Source organism: Gobius niger (genome assembly GCF_951799975.1).
Source record: "Gobius niger genome assembly, chromosome: 10".
NCBI lineage: Eukaryota > Metazoa > Chordata > Actinopteri > Gobiiformes > Gobiidae > Gobius > Gobius niger.
Window position 1 is genome coordinate 14,070,437 of NC_136861.1, and position 18,102 is coordinate 14,088,538.

Here is an 18,102-nt window from a genome sequence, read left to right on the forward strand (position 1 = left end):
GAGGTTTAAGGGCAGCAAGTTCTACGACGGATCCTCAGAAGATCGAGTGCACAGTGAGTGTAGTGTTTTTATGCTTATTCTGTGGAGCAAAGTCAGCCCAAATTGTGCGGCTGTTGCACGGACTTATCTGACATGAAGCGCGTGCGTTTGTTGATGCGTTTGCCCGTGTTACGCATTGACAGGAGCGGGGTTGAACTGGTGTGACTGTCCCATAGACTGAAAAACTATTGCTATTCTTCAGTATATGGACAGGCCCGACGCTGGTGTATTTGCTTTTTGTTTAACCCGATTTGGCGCGAGCCCAACGAGTCAGGGGCGCACGCCGGAGCGAGACGTCCCTGCTCCGCCTCAAACCCGGTGTGCGCGGCAGCGATCTTGTCCACATTCGCCCAATTCTTGACAGATTTTTGACAGAACGCGACAATTCCCAATAACTCGCAGCAGCTCGCAGCAGAACGCAACAGAACGCAACAGAACGCAACAGAACGCAACAGCACGCAACAGCGCGCAGCAGTGCGGGACGCATATTCGTGACCGTGCGTAATAATTCGTGCCATTAATCGTAACACGCAGTAACAGGTCGCAACAGTTCGTGGCGGCGCGTGAAACCTCTGCCCCGAATCACCCACATTCGTGATCCTCGGCCACGAATGTGGATTCGTGGCATTCGTGACTTGTCGTCGTTATGTGTAAACGCAGCATTAGGCTAATTCACAGAAGACACACCTTTTTTTTTAACACAACTTTATTTAGCAACGAAACCACACCTAAATGATGTACAGTAGAGATGCGCAGGTCGGCTTTTTTTCTGACCCGCACCAACCCGACCCGCTGTAAATCAAACCCGACCCACACGACCCAAAGAAAAGTGTCTCAGTTTCCCGACCCGACCTGACCCGACCCTGCATACATTAAAAAACAGTGGCATGAGTCTCGCCTCAGCTGGCTATCACTCAAACGGGAGTTTACAGTGGAGAATTAGCAGTTGATGCTTTGTTTTGCTACTACGCCACTGAGGAACCTCTGAAATCGCTTATGGACTTATCAGGAAATGAGGAGCAGAAACTATCATGAGGCTTTACTTCTATCACGTCATGGACAACTCTTTCTTTCGGAGTTTGGACTAAAGTGGAGCAGCTTACCTGACGCTACAAGAAGTTGCTCTCCTATGGTTAGTAAGATGCTGTGTCTTTGTTATTTTAGTTTTACCTTGCTTCTTGTTGATGCATTATTTTCATCACATGTGCGTGTCATTATGTGCTTGGGCACTACTATTGTGCCACATTTGTAGCGGTGATCAAGTCATACAGAAGTGATAGGCCAGGTGACATCTAAACAAAACATGCTAAGGATATGTTTACTGCATAAAACTAAACATTCAACAATTCACAGCATTGTTGTAAGCCAACAATGTGAGAACAAAAAACCTGAACCTGACAGAATCCGACCCGCGCATCACTAACGTACAGTATGTCCTTACTGCATAAAATAATGTCTCACGTGTGAAAACAAAAAAATCAACAACAGAAGCGTTGCAAGTCAAGTAAATTGCCATTTTGAAAAAAAAGAAAAGAAAATGTAAGCCTGTAGCGTATTGTCAAGTTAAGGCTGCGTTATCATTAGCAATAAACAGGACCTACATTACATTTAAATCCTTGCCATTTTAGTTTTTTTATTCAAACCAAATTGCTCAAGCAAGAGGACACACAACCAAAACCAGTTTATAAACTTTCTATAAGCTTTCTGGACACATTTTACTCAGAAAAGTTGTTTTTGTTATATCGATATTTTATGATTTGACTGCGTGACAAGCGGCAGCCGCTCACTCGCTTGCTTTGCCTGTTTCAGAGAAGCCGACTCCCAAGGAAGGCAACAACGCTGGTCAAATGAGAAAGGATCCTGACAAATGAGAAACACCCAATAACTGTTCTTCAAAAGCAGAAGGCGGGTCCAAAATGGCACCTGGCTTTGTCTCTTAGTGAAGCAGCGCAGTGTCATCCTCTTTGTTTGACCAGTTTGGGAGAATAAATTCATCTTTTCTCATTTCCAAGAGGGCTCATCCATATCACCAAACAGCTTCAAAACGGCACAAACAGTACGTAAACGCCAACAAATCCAAAGCGTTCCTTACAGCAGTGCAAAAAACATAAAATATGAGGAGAAAACAAATTAAACAATAAATAGACCTCTTCCTCTGTTATATTCTGTGTTGTATATACAGTCCATTGAAATGAAAGCAGTCTCTACATCAGCACGCAGCTCTTAGCCCTGTCTTTCCTAATGGCAGGCGCTTGGTCCATTTGCTCAGTCCGTCCCGGCAGCGGGGCCAGGGGCAGCTGGGACACCCTTTTCAGGCCCCGACGTGAACTGCTGCGCTTCATCTGCGTTTTGTGGGGCCGCCGCACGGACGCCAGGGTGGTGATGTGAAACACGTCCCGTACGCTGTTCTCCGAAACCTTGGAGGTGCATTCCACGTAGGCCACGGCTCCCATCTGACGCGCTATTGTGCTGCCCTGCGACAAAGAGAGAAAAACACAGTGTGAGATTGACAATGTTGCTTTTGGTGGCCTGTTCGGTCTCTTTCAAGTCGAGTTGCACATCTGTATTTTGTTCCCCCCTTGTTTGTGTCTTATTGTTTTGTTGAAGCGCATCTAAAAATATCTCCAAGATGTCAGACAGACAAGCAGTGGTGAAACAGTATCTCCAACCTTTTTCACCCTGTCAGCCACGATGACACCGGGTCTTACTTGGAGTTCTGCAGTTTGTCGCTAAGATGATATTTCAGCACGGAGAGAAAGTTACTTGAGATTTCTACTTTTCATTTCACTGTTTTTTTCCTAAATGTTTGTGGATTAGGAACAAAGATGAATGCATTACATGTGAGTCATGTGTACAAATGTTTAAAGGAACAGGCCACCATGTTTACATACTGAGATATGTTCTTGCCTGAGCTTAGACGAGTGTGTACCTGTCTAGTCTTTGTGCGTGCCCTCGGTCATGCAAAATGACCAAAGATGTTGTTTGCATTTGGCCTCTCCCAGTGTATTCATATAGCTCCAATCGGAGGTGAAGTTGGAAGCTACTACGCTCTTCCACGGGCCCACACAAAGACCAGACAGGTACGTATGAACTCGTCTAAGCTCAGGTAAGAACATATCTCAGTATGGTAAAACGGTGGCCTGTTCATTCAAAAAGCCTTTGGTGGTACAGTTAGTTAAGCCTAGGCACCCACACCAGATCCAATCATCTCCCAGGATTCTGCATTTAACCCTTCTCCTTCACGGCCTCGTCCGCTTGCCAGAGAACCTACCTCCGCCCCATCACCGCCTCTGCCCATCCAGATGTTTCTGTCACTCATCCTTCTCCATCCTCACAATCCTCCACCAGTGTCCAGGCTCCCTACTGCTCATCGAACACCTATATCTTCTGCCATGGTCAGCGCCAAAACTTATATTCATGCCAATAACCTTCCCAATTGCTGCGTTTGTTTCTGTCTTTCAGTTTAGTCTAGAGATGAGTTTGCCAGACAATGTCCATGTTTTGGGACAGGACTGAGTTGGGGCAGTACCAGGCTGGGAGATTTGGATTGACGGCGAATCAGCTGGATATTGGAAGGGCAGATTTTCTACTGTGTTTTTGAGTGACTGAACGGACCAAATTTGCCTACTTCCCGCTTAAGGTTTACTTTATTGTCCCCGTAGGGAAGTTTCTCCTTTGCATTTGACCGCCATCTTTTGAAGCCACTGGGGAGACCCATAAGGAGCAGTAGGCGACCGCAGAGCAGCCCCTGGGGACCCATCTCCAACTGTAGAGCAAATGGTCAGAATCACCTGGCTGGAGGATTCACCCATTGTACGTGTTTTTACTGGTGGGGTAGCCTGCACAGACACAGGGAGAACATGTAAACTCCACACAGAAAGGCTCCGTCCAGGTGATTGAACCCAGGACCTTCTAGCTGTGAAGCACGAGCGCTAACTGCTTCGCAACAGTGTCAGGCACGCAACATATTGTCTTATCAACTAGCTGGATAAATGTCACTTAACACAAATAAAAAGATGCCGGGATTCTTTGAGAAAACAATCCACATGGCAGAGACGATACCACCACACGGCGACATTTTGCTTACAACTTACTGCTAGACGTACGGTACAAACATTTCACAGAGAGCCACAACATCATGCATGTGCGCTTTGGGGCTGTCGGGCTTGGTCTGCGGTTAAGGTCGCTTCAGTGTAGATGTTGCTCTGAGTGGGTGAGACGGGGGCAGACGAGAGGAAACCTGAGCTGAGCAGACAAATAGTCGCTCTGCCCCCCAAACAGCGACAGTGCGTCAGGTTGGTGTGAATCCAGCTCTAGTTTACCCCAGGGCACCTGTGGCTACACATGTCACTCAACACCACAGAGTACAGAGAACTATTGAAAAAAAATTGAAGGGGCTTTCAGTGTTGAATGTATTATTTTTTTTAATTAATAGTCTAATAAGTCGGCACGAGCCCTGTTAGGCAGTTTTACATCCACTGAATCTCAATCACCTGTCTAGAAACAAATGTTATGCATGATTAATGTAGCCTTCACCGTCTGCGGTCAGCCTTTGTCTACGCAGCTATTTACAGGCTTCAGACTTGCCAGCAGCACTCGCGCTCAGTGGGAGTAATGTTACAATATTCCTGCTAATTGAGCTTTAAATTGCTTTACTGACATTGAATCTAATACACCTAATACAATTTCAGATTCCCTTCCGCTTCCCTCTTTGCAAAGGCGCTTCTCTGGTTTCATGATTGAGACGCGCCAACACACATAAAGGTCACATCAGAAGAGACGAGACTGTGTTTCTTATGATCCCTTGCATATAATTGCTTTTTCATTTGGCCTCATTTGACAATTAACTCTTGTTCATACAGTATTAATAGTGGTAGAGACCTTATTATTGTAGTATATTAGTCTGTGCCGAGATGTCCAAAAGACTTTTACAAAGCGTAATATGGTATTTAAACAATCTGTGGTTACGGTTTGCGTAGTTCAATGGACAGAGCGTTTAATCTAATAATAAAGATTCACTAAACCTCGGTCAGATCAGATGAGACAAGGAGGCCGTATTTCCCATGAATCCCTTGCATGAAAGAACTTTTCATTCAAGCTGATTTTATCATAATTTTTTGGAGTCCTCATTAGTGTATTATTAGTCTGCAAGCAAAATAACATGTGTCTGGGATAATTGGTCTAGGAATTGGTGAAATAGAGTTAAATGCGTCAAAACTAGTGCTGTGTATGAAGCATCAATATCTGGGGTTTTGTTTTGTTGCAATGGTCATAGACTTTTTTTTAGCTGAAATGTATGAATAACAAAAGCAACTTTGCTTGTACTCTTGTTGTGGCATCTTAAAGGTGCACTATGCAATTTTTATGTGAAAAAAAAACAAATAAAAACCTTTGTGTAGAGTATTTTCCGGACAATAAGTTGCTCCGGAGCATAAGACGCACTGGGCAAAAAATGTGTAATGAATAAAATAACAACAGGCTGAACAGACGCACGGTATGCTAACGTAGCACATTGATGGCTAGCTACACGAAGCATAAACAACGAACTGAATAGGTGTCTGGTATGTTAAAGGAACAGGCCACCGCTTTTACATACTGAGATATGTTCTTACCTAACCTTAGATGAGTTAATATATACCCGTACCCCTAAAGACTTCCCCGCTCACTTCCGTCAATAACCTTTAGGAGTTACTGCGTGGACGTTGTGCTCCTCGTATCATTACGCCTCACAATATAGTACCCCTTTTTATCTGCTTATAAAATCGACATGTTACATTTCTGTGTAAATATACTTCACATGAAAACACGTGGAAGAGCTTGGTAGCTTCTATCGTGAGCTTTTTTGGAGCTATATGACATGTGGGAGAGGCTGCTTATGTGCTTCGTTTGCGTGACAGAGCGCACGGACAAAGACCAGACGGGTATATATTAACTCGTCTAAGGTTAGGTAAGAACATATCTCAGTATGTAAAAACGGTGGCCTATTCCTTTAATGTCACATAAACAGTTCAGATAACTATAGCATAAAGAACTTCCCATCTCACCCCAAATCACTAAATCCATTGAAATCGTCATCCTCGGTGTCACTTCTAGAAGAATCGCCATGGCAACTTCCTGGGCACGGAGGCATAACTACACCGTTGACCAGCCTCTCCCGTCAGCATGTTTTTCAAGCTCTCATTTGCAAACTCACTTCCTCTAGCTGTGGCCATCTAGCTTTTAGCCCACGATTAGCTTTGTTTTGTAACCTCCGCTTCTCCCTCACTCCAAACTTTCGTTCTGCTGCTCGATTAGCCTGCAGTGCCCTTTAGTGGCATGTGAAATTATATATTTGAATTTAAAAAAGGGGGGAAAAAACACATATTAGTTGCTCCGGAGTATAAGACCCCCTGCCAAATTATGAAAAAAAGTGTGACTTATAGCCCGGAAAATACAGTATATTTGACCTCTTAGTGACTCAGTGGGTGCAGCCTGGCATCTTTGCTTTCCCTCACAGTGGACTCTATGATGCTCCAGGATCAATTGTTTTTAGGGGTTCGTAACAGAAACTGTCCAGAAACCCCAAAACAATTGATTCTGGAGCATCATAAAGGCCATCATTGAGAGTTTTTTCCACATTAACAGTTACATAGTGCACCTTTAAAACGATGAGTGTGTGCACGTTACATACCCTGACAACATATTCAAATTATGTCTAAACCTATTTATATTTGTTTACCTGTCATTGTCAAGTCTGGTCAGCAGAAAACAAGGTCAAGGCTTGATTTAATCTTCCAGGACCACAAAGAACCTCTCATTCCCAGTAAGTTTTATCCCAAGCTCGTGTACGACAAGCCAAAAAAAATAAGTCCTTTTCAGATGGACTTGTGACGGTTGAGGTTTTGAGGACGAACGGAAAATCCTGATCAGATCTCAGACAGATTAGAGCGGAAACGTCTCAGGGTTCACAGAGTGGTCAGAGCTGAGGAGCTGGTATTCGATAAGGGATCAGAAACTTGATAACAGCACACGTGACACGGCTTAGCAAGGAATGACCTTTTTTTCTATTTCACCTTTACTGAACTAAAGAATGCATGCATGTTGGTTTTGTTTGAGACAGACACACTTCTTAACAATGTGATCAATCCATTTGTGCTTTAGTAATGCATTTAAGTCAGGGGTTTTCTAGTTTGTTTGCTTTGTTTACACCCAGTTTAGAAATGATAGTATTTCAATTAAGGCATTTTTTAAGACTCTTTAGATCAGGGCTGCCCAAATATTTTGTCTCCGAGGGCCAAAATGAAAAAGTGCCAGTGGTGTGCGGGCCAAACACGGCGATGTCAAGCATGAAACACATTTAACTGCAAATAATATTTTATTTTGGTGTACATTTGCATTTGATTCTATCTATGCAAATAACATGCTACATTAAAACAAATGTTAACTATGGCAAAATCCTACTTTCAGTTGAACAAAATCAGAAACATAGTGCAAAATGTAATCAACAACAGTTTTACAGTAGCCTACAAACAGTGACTTTGCCTCATCCTTTGCCAAAGTAAATGATACATTTGATCATTTTGAAAGTGTCAGTTCAGCATAAATTCTTTTATAGTCCATTTTTAACATGTACCTTTGTTGATGTCAACAACCTTTGCAATAAAAGTTGGAAAACTGAGAAAGTTGATGCTACAACGCTCTGTGACTGCTAAATACCAAGACACCACAACAGTGTTTCCTTAACTTTGCGAAAGGAGTGAAACAGCGCCCCCAATTTGACCCTGGTGGCCAAAAAGTGTACTGTATCCATATTTACCATTGAGGATGAATGGGAGAATTAATTATATGCAGCGCAAAAGTAGGTCACTCTCTGGCGGGCCAATGAACTCGTTCCAGCGAACCCCACTTTGGGCACCCCTGCTTTGCCCTCGTGGGACATAGGACGTCAAATATTAATCATACTGTTCTTGGAGAGAAAGATTTAAGAACTACTGATGTAATGTATTCATATTAAGCCATTTGATACCAGCAATTTCCCATAAAACAAAGGAGCAAATATGGGCTCATGCATCAATAATAACTTATAACAACTATCACATTGCAGTACATTATAGAAATAAGTTCCAAAGGTCAAACTTCGTGAGGAATAGAAACTTTTAGCTTCGTTTCTCAGCAACCTTGGCTCGACGGTGGAAGTATTCTCTGTAGATTACACTGAATGTAAATTTATTCAGCCTTCCAACCTTCACCCAAGTATAGTTTAGCCTCTGTTACCACCGCTCTTTGTCTCATTTTCTGAACTGCAGACGGGGAAAAGTATGAATTTAAGACCCTTAGCGGCACATGTTTTGTTGTGCCTTGAATGTTAATATGAAGAATCAATAAGATAACATAAGATAAACCTTTATTGATCTCACAAAGGAGAAATTCACTTGTTACAGTCGGCGTTACTTCACAGTCTTATTGTACAGTCTGACAGCCTGCAGTTTTATGTTCCTATACGACACTTTACATTTGTACAACAACCACTTCACCACAGCTACACTAATCATCTGCTTATATGTAGTGCATTGTTGCCTCCTCTATACCGTATTCAGACATTGCTCGGTGTACAGCCTCTCCTGTTCTATGGGCTTTTGTTGTGGAGTTCAAAACACACTTCACCTTTCAATGCCGTACATGGAGGAGCCCTGTATGAACACTTTCAGCGCTGATTAAAATTCACACGTTTTCACAACAGCTTTTCACGCCTTTCCTCGTCGACTCTCCTCGCTCCACTTGGCTGCGAGGCCAACGCACCACATGACGAAACGGCTCGGTCATTAATCAATGTCCAGTTTCCCCTTCATGCATTCTGTAACTATCTAAATCTACAGTAGCAACGGATTTGGCAAAAGTGAAATGCTTAGTCATGCGGGTCAAACTGCGGTGCTCAGGCTTTTACTATTAGCTGTTAAAGCATTTAGTTTAATCGGAAGTCAGTTTTAGTGGTTTATTCATAGTTTTTGCCTGGTTTTGACCGACTAGACAAAGGAAAAAAATGCCATTCAAAAATGAGCAGAAGCTTGTTGCTTTACTCATTGTGTGGCACTGTTTTCAAAGGCCAAATCAAATCTATTTTAGTGCAGCAAAAGTATTGATCTGTCCTTTGCCACAGAGACTGGTTTTACTGATAAAGCCTTGTATCTATAATAACTAAACAAATTCACTAACAATAAATAAACAACAACAGGTAAAGCTAAGGTAAAATTAACGATACCGTATTTTCCAGACTCTAAGTCTCACTTTTTTCATAGTTTGGCTCGGGGTGCGACTTATACTCAGGTGTGACTTATATATCAAAATATATTATTATTTAATTTCACAGGTTATTTTCGAACAGCAGAAAGAAAGTTTGGAGTGAGCGAGAAACTTGTGGTGAAAGGCGGAGGAACAGGTTCGCAAATGGGTGCTTGGGCAACGTGCTGCCGGGAGAGGCTTGTCAACGGTGCACCAGGGTGGCTGGTGCGACTTATACTCCGGAGCAACAAATTATAGTCTGGAGAATACATGTTACGAAGTCTCCTTGGGTTTAGTCTTAGCCTGGCCTTAGCCATCCATAAACTCCGGTCAATTATAATTTCCCTACATGTACGTCTGGGTCTGATCTCAGTGGCCGCGTTACATCGGTTGAATTTCAACCTACCATACAGTGAGCAGGCGAGGTGGGTGCTGTAGGTGACGTCAAGCATTTGCACCGCATTTGCTGGTTGTAGTTTGACGATGGCAGCGGACACGAAAGTAAAGGAAGCTCTTCAATCCGTTCTGGCTTGGCTCCCAAATATCCAGAAATTGAAATTGAAGCCTTGGAATGCGCAAGGAATGCTCCCAAGAGTTATAATAGCTTGGTTCACTCACTCGGGCGCATTACATACAATGCTATCAAACGCTAGGGAAAATCAGATCCAATCATTTCAAAGGAGTTCACCCCTCCCACCTGATAACGGAGCTCAATTGTTCCAGACCCTTGTACGAAATGAGTACGAGGGTCTGGTATGGACCAGGCTAGTTTAGTCCTAGATTAGTCTTGGTTTATGCTTATTTTAGCCACAGTTTTAGCTAAAATAATACAAGGATGTCATGCATGTTTGTAAAGGTCTAAGCAGCAGAATTAGCAGGTTTTACACAGAGAACGACACAATGGAGGAAAGATATCTTCTTGCTTGGACTGACTAAATTGTATTTCCGATTTGCTAATAGTTGCTCAGCCCTAAATCCAAGCATCTTTCTCAAAGTGAAAATTTTCCCCTTGCTGTTCCGCTTCCCCCCAGTTCTCATCATAAGCAAACTTACACAGCCTGTCAGCACATTCTGGTCAGAACGCCGACCCCAGCACGGCGCCCCAAAGGAATAACACTAGTGCTTGTTCTGGAGGTGCTTGATTGCTCCTCCTCTCGCGCCTCCTCCTCCGGGATCTCACTGTAACGGCACCGCTGACACGTGATGGGGAAAAGCGCACCGGACAGCTTTCTAATTTCCTTACAGTATGTGGGTTTTTTGGCTGCCCTGGGACGCGTGGACATATTGGCCCGGCTGTTCTCACCTGCTCGTGGGTGACGGGGATGAGGCGTTGCTTGGACAGTTCGCGGAGAGTGTTGACGTCCGTCCTCATATCCAGCTTGCAGCCGACCAGCACCACTTTGGCATTGGGGCAGAACTCCTGCGTCTCGCCCTGCCACTGCGGAAACAAAAACACCAGAAATAACAGTTTACTAACATTACTAACATGGCCTCCTATAACTACAATGAAATGCAATATTGAAGGCTTTACATCATTGTTCTTCAATCAATCAATCAAAGTTTATTTATATAGCACTTTACAGCAACACCAGGAGGACCAAAGTGCTTCACAGAAAGATAAAACACATTTAAAAACACCAAATAATTACAACCTAGACACAATTCAGTGCTCTAAGTAAGTTGTTAAAGTAGCACTCGCACTTGTCCTTCTGAACCAAGAACTGGACAGTGGCCTTAATATTATGTTCATTTGTCTATGGTGTCCCGGGTCAGGTTGACCTGGTACATGTTTAATTATCCAAAAGTGTCTGAAACCAAAAAAATCCTAACAAGCAATGTGAATATTTCATTATTTCATTACTAACTCCATTACTAATTATTATTTTAGGGGGTGTGCCTGTGTGTGTGATTGGGGGTGAAATCTGTCTCACAGTTACAAAGAAGGAAGTACACAGACATTTTTGACACCCTCTTACCTTCAGTTTGACTGCTGGGTCAAATTGACCCGAACAGTATCTGTGTGATATAAACATGCAGGGGGTGGTTGCAAATATGTGAGACGGACCATTTTCATATTATATGTAGATTACACTAAATAAGGCAAGAAGTTTCTTATTGAAAAAATACTTAAATATTTTTCCTAGATCTTCAAACTTTAAAATGGGTCAATTTGACCCGTAACACAACAGGATAAGTGTCTATATACCAGAGTAACACCTCATTTGAAAGCTAAGACCTACAGTACACAACAGACCGTAACTTTTTGTTGCGTTGTCACTGCCTTTTTGTCGCAGTTTGTAAGTGTTTCTGTCTGGTTTTCGTAGTTTATTTGTCATGCTTTTCGTGACTTTCTTGTTGATTTTTTGCTACTTTTTCATCACTCTTTAGTCGTGTCTTTGTTGCTTTTTTTCGGTTGTGTTATTGTTGCTTTTCTAGCACGTTTTTGTCACTCTTTTGCTGTGTTTTTGTCACATGGTGAAGTGTTTTTGTTGTGTTCTCGTCTTTTTAATCATTTTTTTGGACATGTTTTTGTCATTTTGTTGCTTTTTCATCACTCTTTAGTCGTGTTTTTGTTGCATTTTTCATTGTCTTATTGTTGCTTTTCCTTTTTTCGTCACTGTTTTGCTGTGTTATTGTCACATGTTGAAGAATTGCTTTTTTGTCATTTTTTGTGTGCTTTTTAAATTGCTTTTCCATTGCTTTTTTTTTTTTTTTTTGTCACTCTCGCTTTTTCATCACTCTTTATTCGTGTGTTATTGTCGCTTTTGTATCGTCTTATTGTTGCTTTTCCATCACATGTTTGTGCTCGGTTCATGTCAGGGTTAACTCACACAGATCTTACACATATTTTTTAAAAACTAGAAGGACTCAGCTTTCAAATGAGGCACCACACTAGCATATAAGCTGTACGCTCTGTTGTCATTACACTTTGAGATTTGAGCGTTTCCACAGTAACCGATGCCATAGAAACAAAGGTGCTTCGTTAATCCTCAGAACCTAATAAAACTGGAGAAATACATTTGATTTCATTTCATTTGAGCTCTTTTGTGCCTGTTTTGTGAAATCGTATTATGCTTTTGCCCATGGCCTTTTTATTACCACTTAGAATTGTGCTGCCAAAATGACCAATCAAGCAACCAAATTTATGAAGATATAAACCCTAAAGCAGCTGCGCTAAATTGAATAAAATGATAAAAATCTAAATCACATTTTTTAATATGCCGTTTATTAATTTGACATCACAATTATAGGCTATTGAATATAAATAAACCCTTATTCACTTGCTAATATTATCCTATTGACAAAACAGACATTAATCATTTGCTACTCTTTACGGAAAATACTTGTAATTTATTATATCTTATTACATGGCACCGACCTTTTTTTTTTTTTTTACCAACACTGCGGTAATATCAATGAACAGAATATATCAAGTGTTGTCAAATTATTCCGATATCTAACGTAAAATCACAGCATTACAGGATAATATCTGATCGTTTCTTGCCGTATCGTGAATCTGTCGAAATCATGATGGCGCATCTGTCAACAAATCTATTCTGGGGTGATGCTCAGGAAAAGGGCTGCGGCTCCTTCGTTCACATAAACCTCCCTCGGATTAAATGTCACTCCAGAAACTCAGCTGAACCAACAGAGAAGCGCCGCACTGAGAATGCTCCTCATACCGAACACACGGGAGGAGCATTCTTCGGGTTTAAGACCGATGACCTGTAACACTTGAGGCTCCGAGTTTATATAGGCTACTGTCTGAGTGTAAACATTATGACTGCCTTCAAGGAGAGGTGGCCTGGAGGTTTCTTATGTCTCTCCCTTCCAGAGTGGACGAGGGTGGTACACATCCACCTGGTTTTGTTGACAACTGTTCAGGTCTAGGTTAAACAATGTGCCCAAAGAATGAGATCAGCTCATCTCCCTGGACATCCTGAATGCCCAGGTTATTCCATCAATGGATTTCTTCTTCCCTGATGGCACGGATTCATTGCGCTCACATGATGAAAGAGTCGAGATCTAAACCCCATTGAGAATATTTGGGATGTGCTGGAGAAGGTTTTGTGCAGCGGTCACACTCTCCCATCATCAATACGTTTGTTAAAGACCCTACACCTGATTTTTTGATTGCCAACAATGAAACGGAGAGCCACTAAATTACAATAGTAGTTGTGGTCCAAACTCATTCGGAACTTTCCTAATGTATTTGTAGCATCCAAGTTCTTTACAGGGACAGGTTTATAGGCAAATTTCACAACTTGTAGGGTCACTTTTCAGGCTCACGTTCACAAAAATGCTACAAAAATAGCCTGAAAGTTCATGAAATTTATACAAATAATTTATCATTTGATACCCCTTTTTTTTTATAATCCCTACAAGGATTTGAGTTTGCAATATGCTTAAGGAGGATAAAATAATGTTCATTCCATTTCTAGAAGTAAAATCATGTATAGCGCCTTTAAGTGTGACATCACGACTTCCGATTTCGGGTACTAGCAGACCGGCAAATACGAGAAAAAAACATAAAAAACTCATCCACGATATTTCTGAAACGAGAGTTACTGAACCTACTCATTTCTCAGACTCATTAGCCAAAAATTCCGCACCTACTGCTTAAAAAAGTCATATTTACTTAAGTCACTACTTCCGGAGTTAGCGTAGCTGCTGCGCCATTAGCATCTATCGCCGCTAACCCGGATGTAGCGATTTTGGTAAATATTACTTTTTTAGCAGTAGGTACCGCATTTTTGGTTAATGGGCCTGATAAATAAGTATGTTCAGTAACTCTCCGCTGAAGTTCAGAAATATTGATTGTGGTATTAAAGAGTTTTTTGTAGTTTCTCGCACATCTCGAAACCCGGAAGTAGAGCTGTGACGTCACCACTTAACAAATGTATACAAGGTCTTGGTGAAATGAATGCTACACTGGATCTTTTGATTCCATTGGACCTTATTGAAACAATGCTACAGTGAATGCATGCTGTAATCAAAGCTAAATGCGGTCCAACGAAATATTACAGCGTGTGACCTTTTGTCTGATTAGGCAGTGTATTTGTTTTATGACTTTGTAAGGAGACGTCTCATTATAATTCACAAATAAACTATAGACATTGCAGGATGAATATCGGTGGCTGTTCAGAAGCCCTTACACATTTAGAGAGGGAAATTGTTTGCCCCTTTTGGCAGAAAGCAGTCTGTTTACAGTCGCATAAGTACACGATAAAATAATTCATGATTTAAGGTATTTTATCTGTTTTCACAATAGATTGAAAGACAAGGGGTGGACTGAGGCTGGAGTCAGTGCATCATGAGCCGCTACACACGAATCCTGGACATGGGCTTCAAATATCATATTCCTCTGGTTGAAGCATCCTGGTCTTCCATAACACCTCAGTAGTGCCACAGGCTGACAGCATCCATGCCAAGCAACCGCATGAAGGCAGTAATTAAAGTACAAGGGGCCCAAACCAAGTACAACTACTCTCTTTAAAATCTTCTTTTTTTATTGATTTCATATAATATTCTTATCTGCTTAACAGCTTTTACTCCCATGCAATCAAAGCACTGAATTCTGATTAGTGAATGAATGATGAATTAGTGTTTTTTCTCTAGCGGAGAATCTCATCCAATGAATTCCTCCATCTGTGAGATCAATAAAGTATCTATCTATCTTTTATCATTATGATTATTCATTTATGATTACTTTTATTTTTTTTTCTCTTGACTTGAGATCACTCTGGAGCTGCTTTTTTTTACATTTGTTGTGCATTTTTACAATGACAATAAAGGGATTCTGATTCTGAGATTGTGAATTTGGGTTTTTTATAAGCCGAAATCATCCAAATTAAAACAAACAAAGGCTTGACATACAGTGGGGAAAAAGTATTTGGTCAGTTTCCCATAGACTTTCTATTGGATTTTGGCCAAATACTTTTTCCCCACTGTATGTCATTTTGCATGTCATGAGTCTATATCACATATTAATTTCACATTTTAAGTTGAATTACAGAAATGAATGAACTAATTTTCGGAGTTTCACCTGTGTATGTTCAGCTTGTTGCTCGTTAGTTGCTGACGAAGCCCCTGATGGTGAAAGGCAAAACGTCTACAACAAGCGTCACTAAAACAAGCACACACGACGCCACAAGTATTTTTTTAATCTATTTGTTGTCTTCTATTGACCTCTGACCAAAAGTGTATTTAGCTTAACTGTTTAACCCACCTCTCCCCTCTGCAGTTGTCATGATCTGACCCCAGTCCGCAGCCCATCCGTGAGGTCAGCCCTCCGATTTGGTTTGGTGATTGTGCAACAGGTTTTCCATGTGGCCTCTCAAACCGAGCGACAGCCTGGTTCAAAGGTCACAACGGACCCCCGCCGAGGGAATCATGGGGGGGAAAACAAAAGCCTCGAGGCAGCTTTGGTTCCCCCTGTTGACCGAGCGCACTGAAGCTTGTGAGATTTCCGCATGGCTAAATAGAAAAGGTGTCTTAAAGGTTAGGTCTACAAAGTAAACGCAAGGGGCATTTTAGCGGCTAGCGTCAGAACCGCTAACACGTCAACAGGCTAGCCGTGGGAACTGTCCATTTGCCGGGAAATGAGTTCAGTTCAAAGGCCGACGCATCACACACGTGGCTTCAAGATGAGAGAGCGGTGAAAAGAAAAGCTGGTTTTACATGGCACATATGGCCCTATACAAGCCTGTAAAAGAAGGGCGGCTTCACAAAAGGTAATTCCCAGCATCTGCGGCGCACTCCCCGCAGAAGTGTTCACCACCAAAGCGGAGTCAAAGGCAATGTCACGGTATGAGAACAACAACAGGCCTGAGAAATGGAGCAATCACGGCAAACTGAAGTGCTGAATTTGACTTGTTTTAAATGACAAATTAATATTTCAGAATATGTTGTTTCTTTAGGGATACGGAAGGCAGCACACACTTTCTGCCTTAAAATGCCTTCTTGCTGAATCGGTAAACATCATAAGAGATAGTCCTTTTTACTTGAAATGTAATAATTCTACACAATTCTAACTAACTAATTGTGAGACTGAGCTGAATATGAAGATTTTAAGCATAAATAAAATGTATAGGGCACAATTAAAACCTCTGCCATTCAAAGGTTTCGCGGCACTGATCACCGATCTATGGCCCTTCACCCGGTGTACTCTTCAACATGCGGCCCCCCATGAAAAAAGTTTGGACACCCCTGCTTTAAGGGGTGAAGGAAGTGGCCTCAGTGCTGCAGAGTGAAGGCATAGTTTTTGACCGTGATTGTTTAAGTGTCAAAATAAGGGAATAAAGGATTCTTCATTTAACACAAGAGTAGTGGGCTCTTTCCACGCTTGCTCAACACCTTTTTACTTTGTCAGCCTTGTAGCCAGTGGTACAGGCCTGCTGGCCACTACAAAAGCACTAAATAAAAAACACAAATATTTTGTTGTATTGCCTTTAGCATTCGCTATGGCATCGTTGCAATAAGCTTCTGCAATGTCAAAAACATTAATTTTTCACAAAGCTCTTGTATTGATGATGTTGTGAGAGAGGGACCACTGCGCAAAGCCTTTTCCAGCACATCCCAAAGATTCTCAATGGGGTTAACATCTGGACTCTGTGGTGGCCAATCCATGTGTGAAAATGACGTCTCGTACTCCCTGAACCAGCCTTCCACAATGTGAGCCTGATGAATCCTGGCATTGCCATCTTGGAATATGTCCATGCCATCAGAAAAGAAGGAATCCATTGATGGAACAACCTGGTCATTCAGGATGTTCAGGTTCAGCTGATCCTATTCATTGACCTGACCAACTGCAGCAACCCCAGATCATAACAGTAAGTTGCGAAAACACATCTTAATATCTCATTGCTCACACTGATACAAAATAGTGTTTCAATATTCTGCCCCTCAGCATGGAGTAATTAGAAGAGTTTCTTGAAGCTTAAGGAATCACTAGCACTATCGACAAACTACAACTTGTCCAGTCTGTGAACACACTTAATTTGATTGATCGAGTTTATCGGAGTCAAAGCTGTAGGTGTTTCGTAGGTCAGTGCATTCCAATAAGCAGTGAAACAAGCAGAGGCTAATAAAACGCACCGGGACAGGGGGGGAGCATATGAGGATCGGGATGAGTTCATCTTGATAGTCCTGGCCAGATGGTGCACGGCTCAAAACTCTCATAACATCACAAGTTTCTCAAGAGGTCGGCAGAGTTTAAGAGTCTCTTTGGTTCAAGGGGTAAATCCGCAGAGAGTGACCCGGCATTAAAGCCAGTCGTTTCAAACTTAGAGGTTGAAAAACTGCCGGCTGAAGTTATTCACCCCATTGTTTTTGTAGAATCCGAGTCTAAGAAAGGGTTCGGCAAATACATGAAAACAGGACACACATGTAATTGTTTTCACGATAACTCAACCCAGTAAGAAGACTCTGAAAGCGTGTTTTATTTTTTGTTAAAAATATAGAAGCGGCGCCGCGAAATGCATTATCCCTTGTTGCCCCGAGTAACCATTTTATTTCCGTCTTATTACCAGGCTTCTATGTGCTGCAAGTAAAGTGCAACCAATTTCCTTACTCTCTGTTGGAAATGCCAACCTTTCAACATATGACCGAAAACCCAATCCATTTCCTTTTTCTACAGTTGATCTGTTGAAGATTATAACAGAGGCGGACAACATATGTAATTGTGAAAATACGGTTGAGAGATGACTGTAGTATGAACTGCTAAACTAACACACAAACCAGATGCATTTCACAGAGTTAGCAGGTTTCAAACATAAAAAGACCCCATGGAGACAGGGTATTTTG

At 41.9% G+C, this 18,102-nt stretch overlaps 1 protein-coding gene across 1 annotated transcript in view; it reads right to left on the bottom strand.

Moving 5' to 3' along the window:
• Positions 1-1,600: 1,600 nt before the first annotated feature.
• LOC306968965 (rho-related GTP-binding protein RhoN-like) overlaps positions 1,601-18,102 on the bottom strand; it is a 64,557-nt gene continuing 48,055 nt past the window's right edge. The window contains 2 exon segments of the mRNA XM_079564566.1: positions 1,601-2,513; positions 10,601-10,735. Of these exon segments, the coding sequence (XP_079420692.1) occupies positions 2,244-2,513; positions 10,601-10,735 (405 nt within the window). The 3' untranslated portion in view covers positions 1,601-2,243.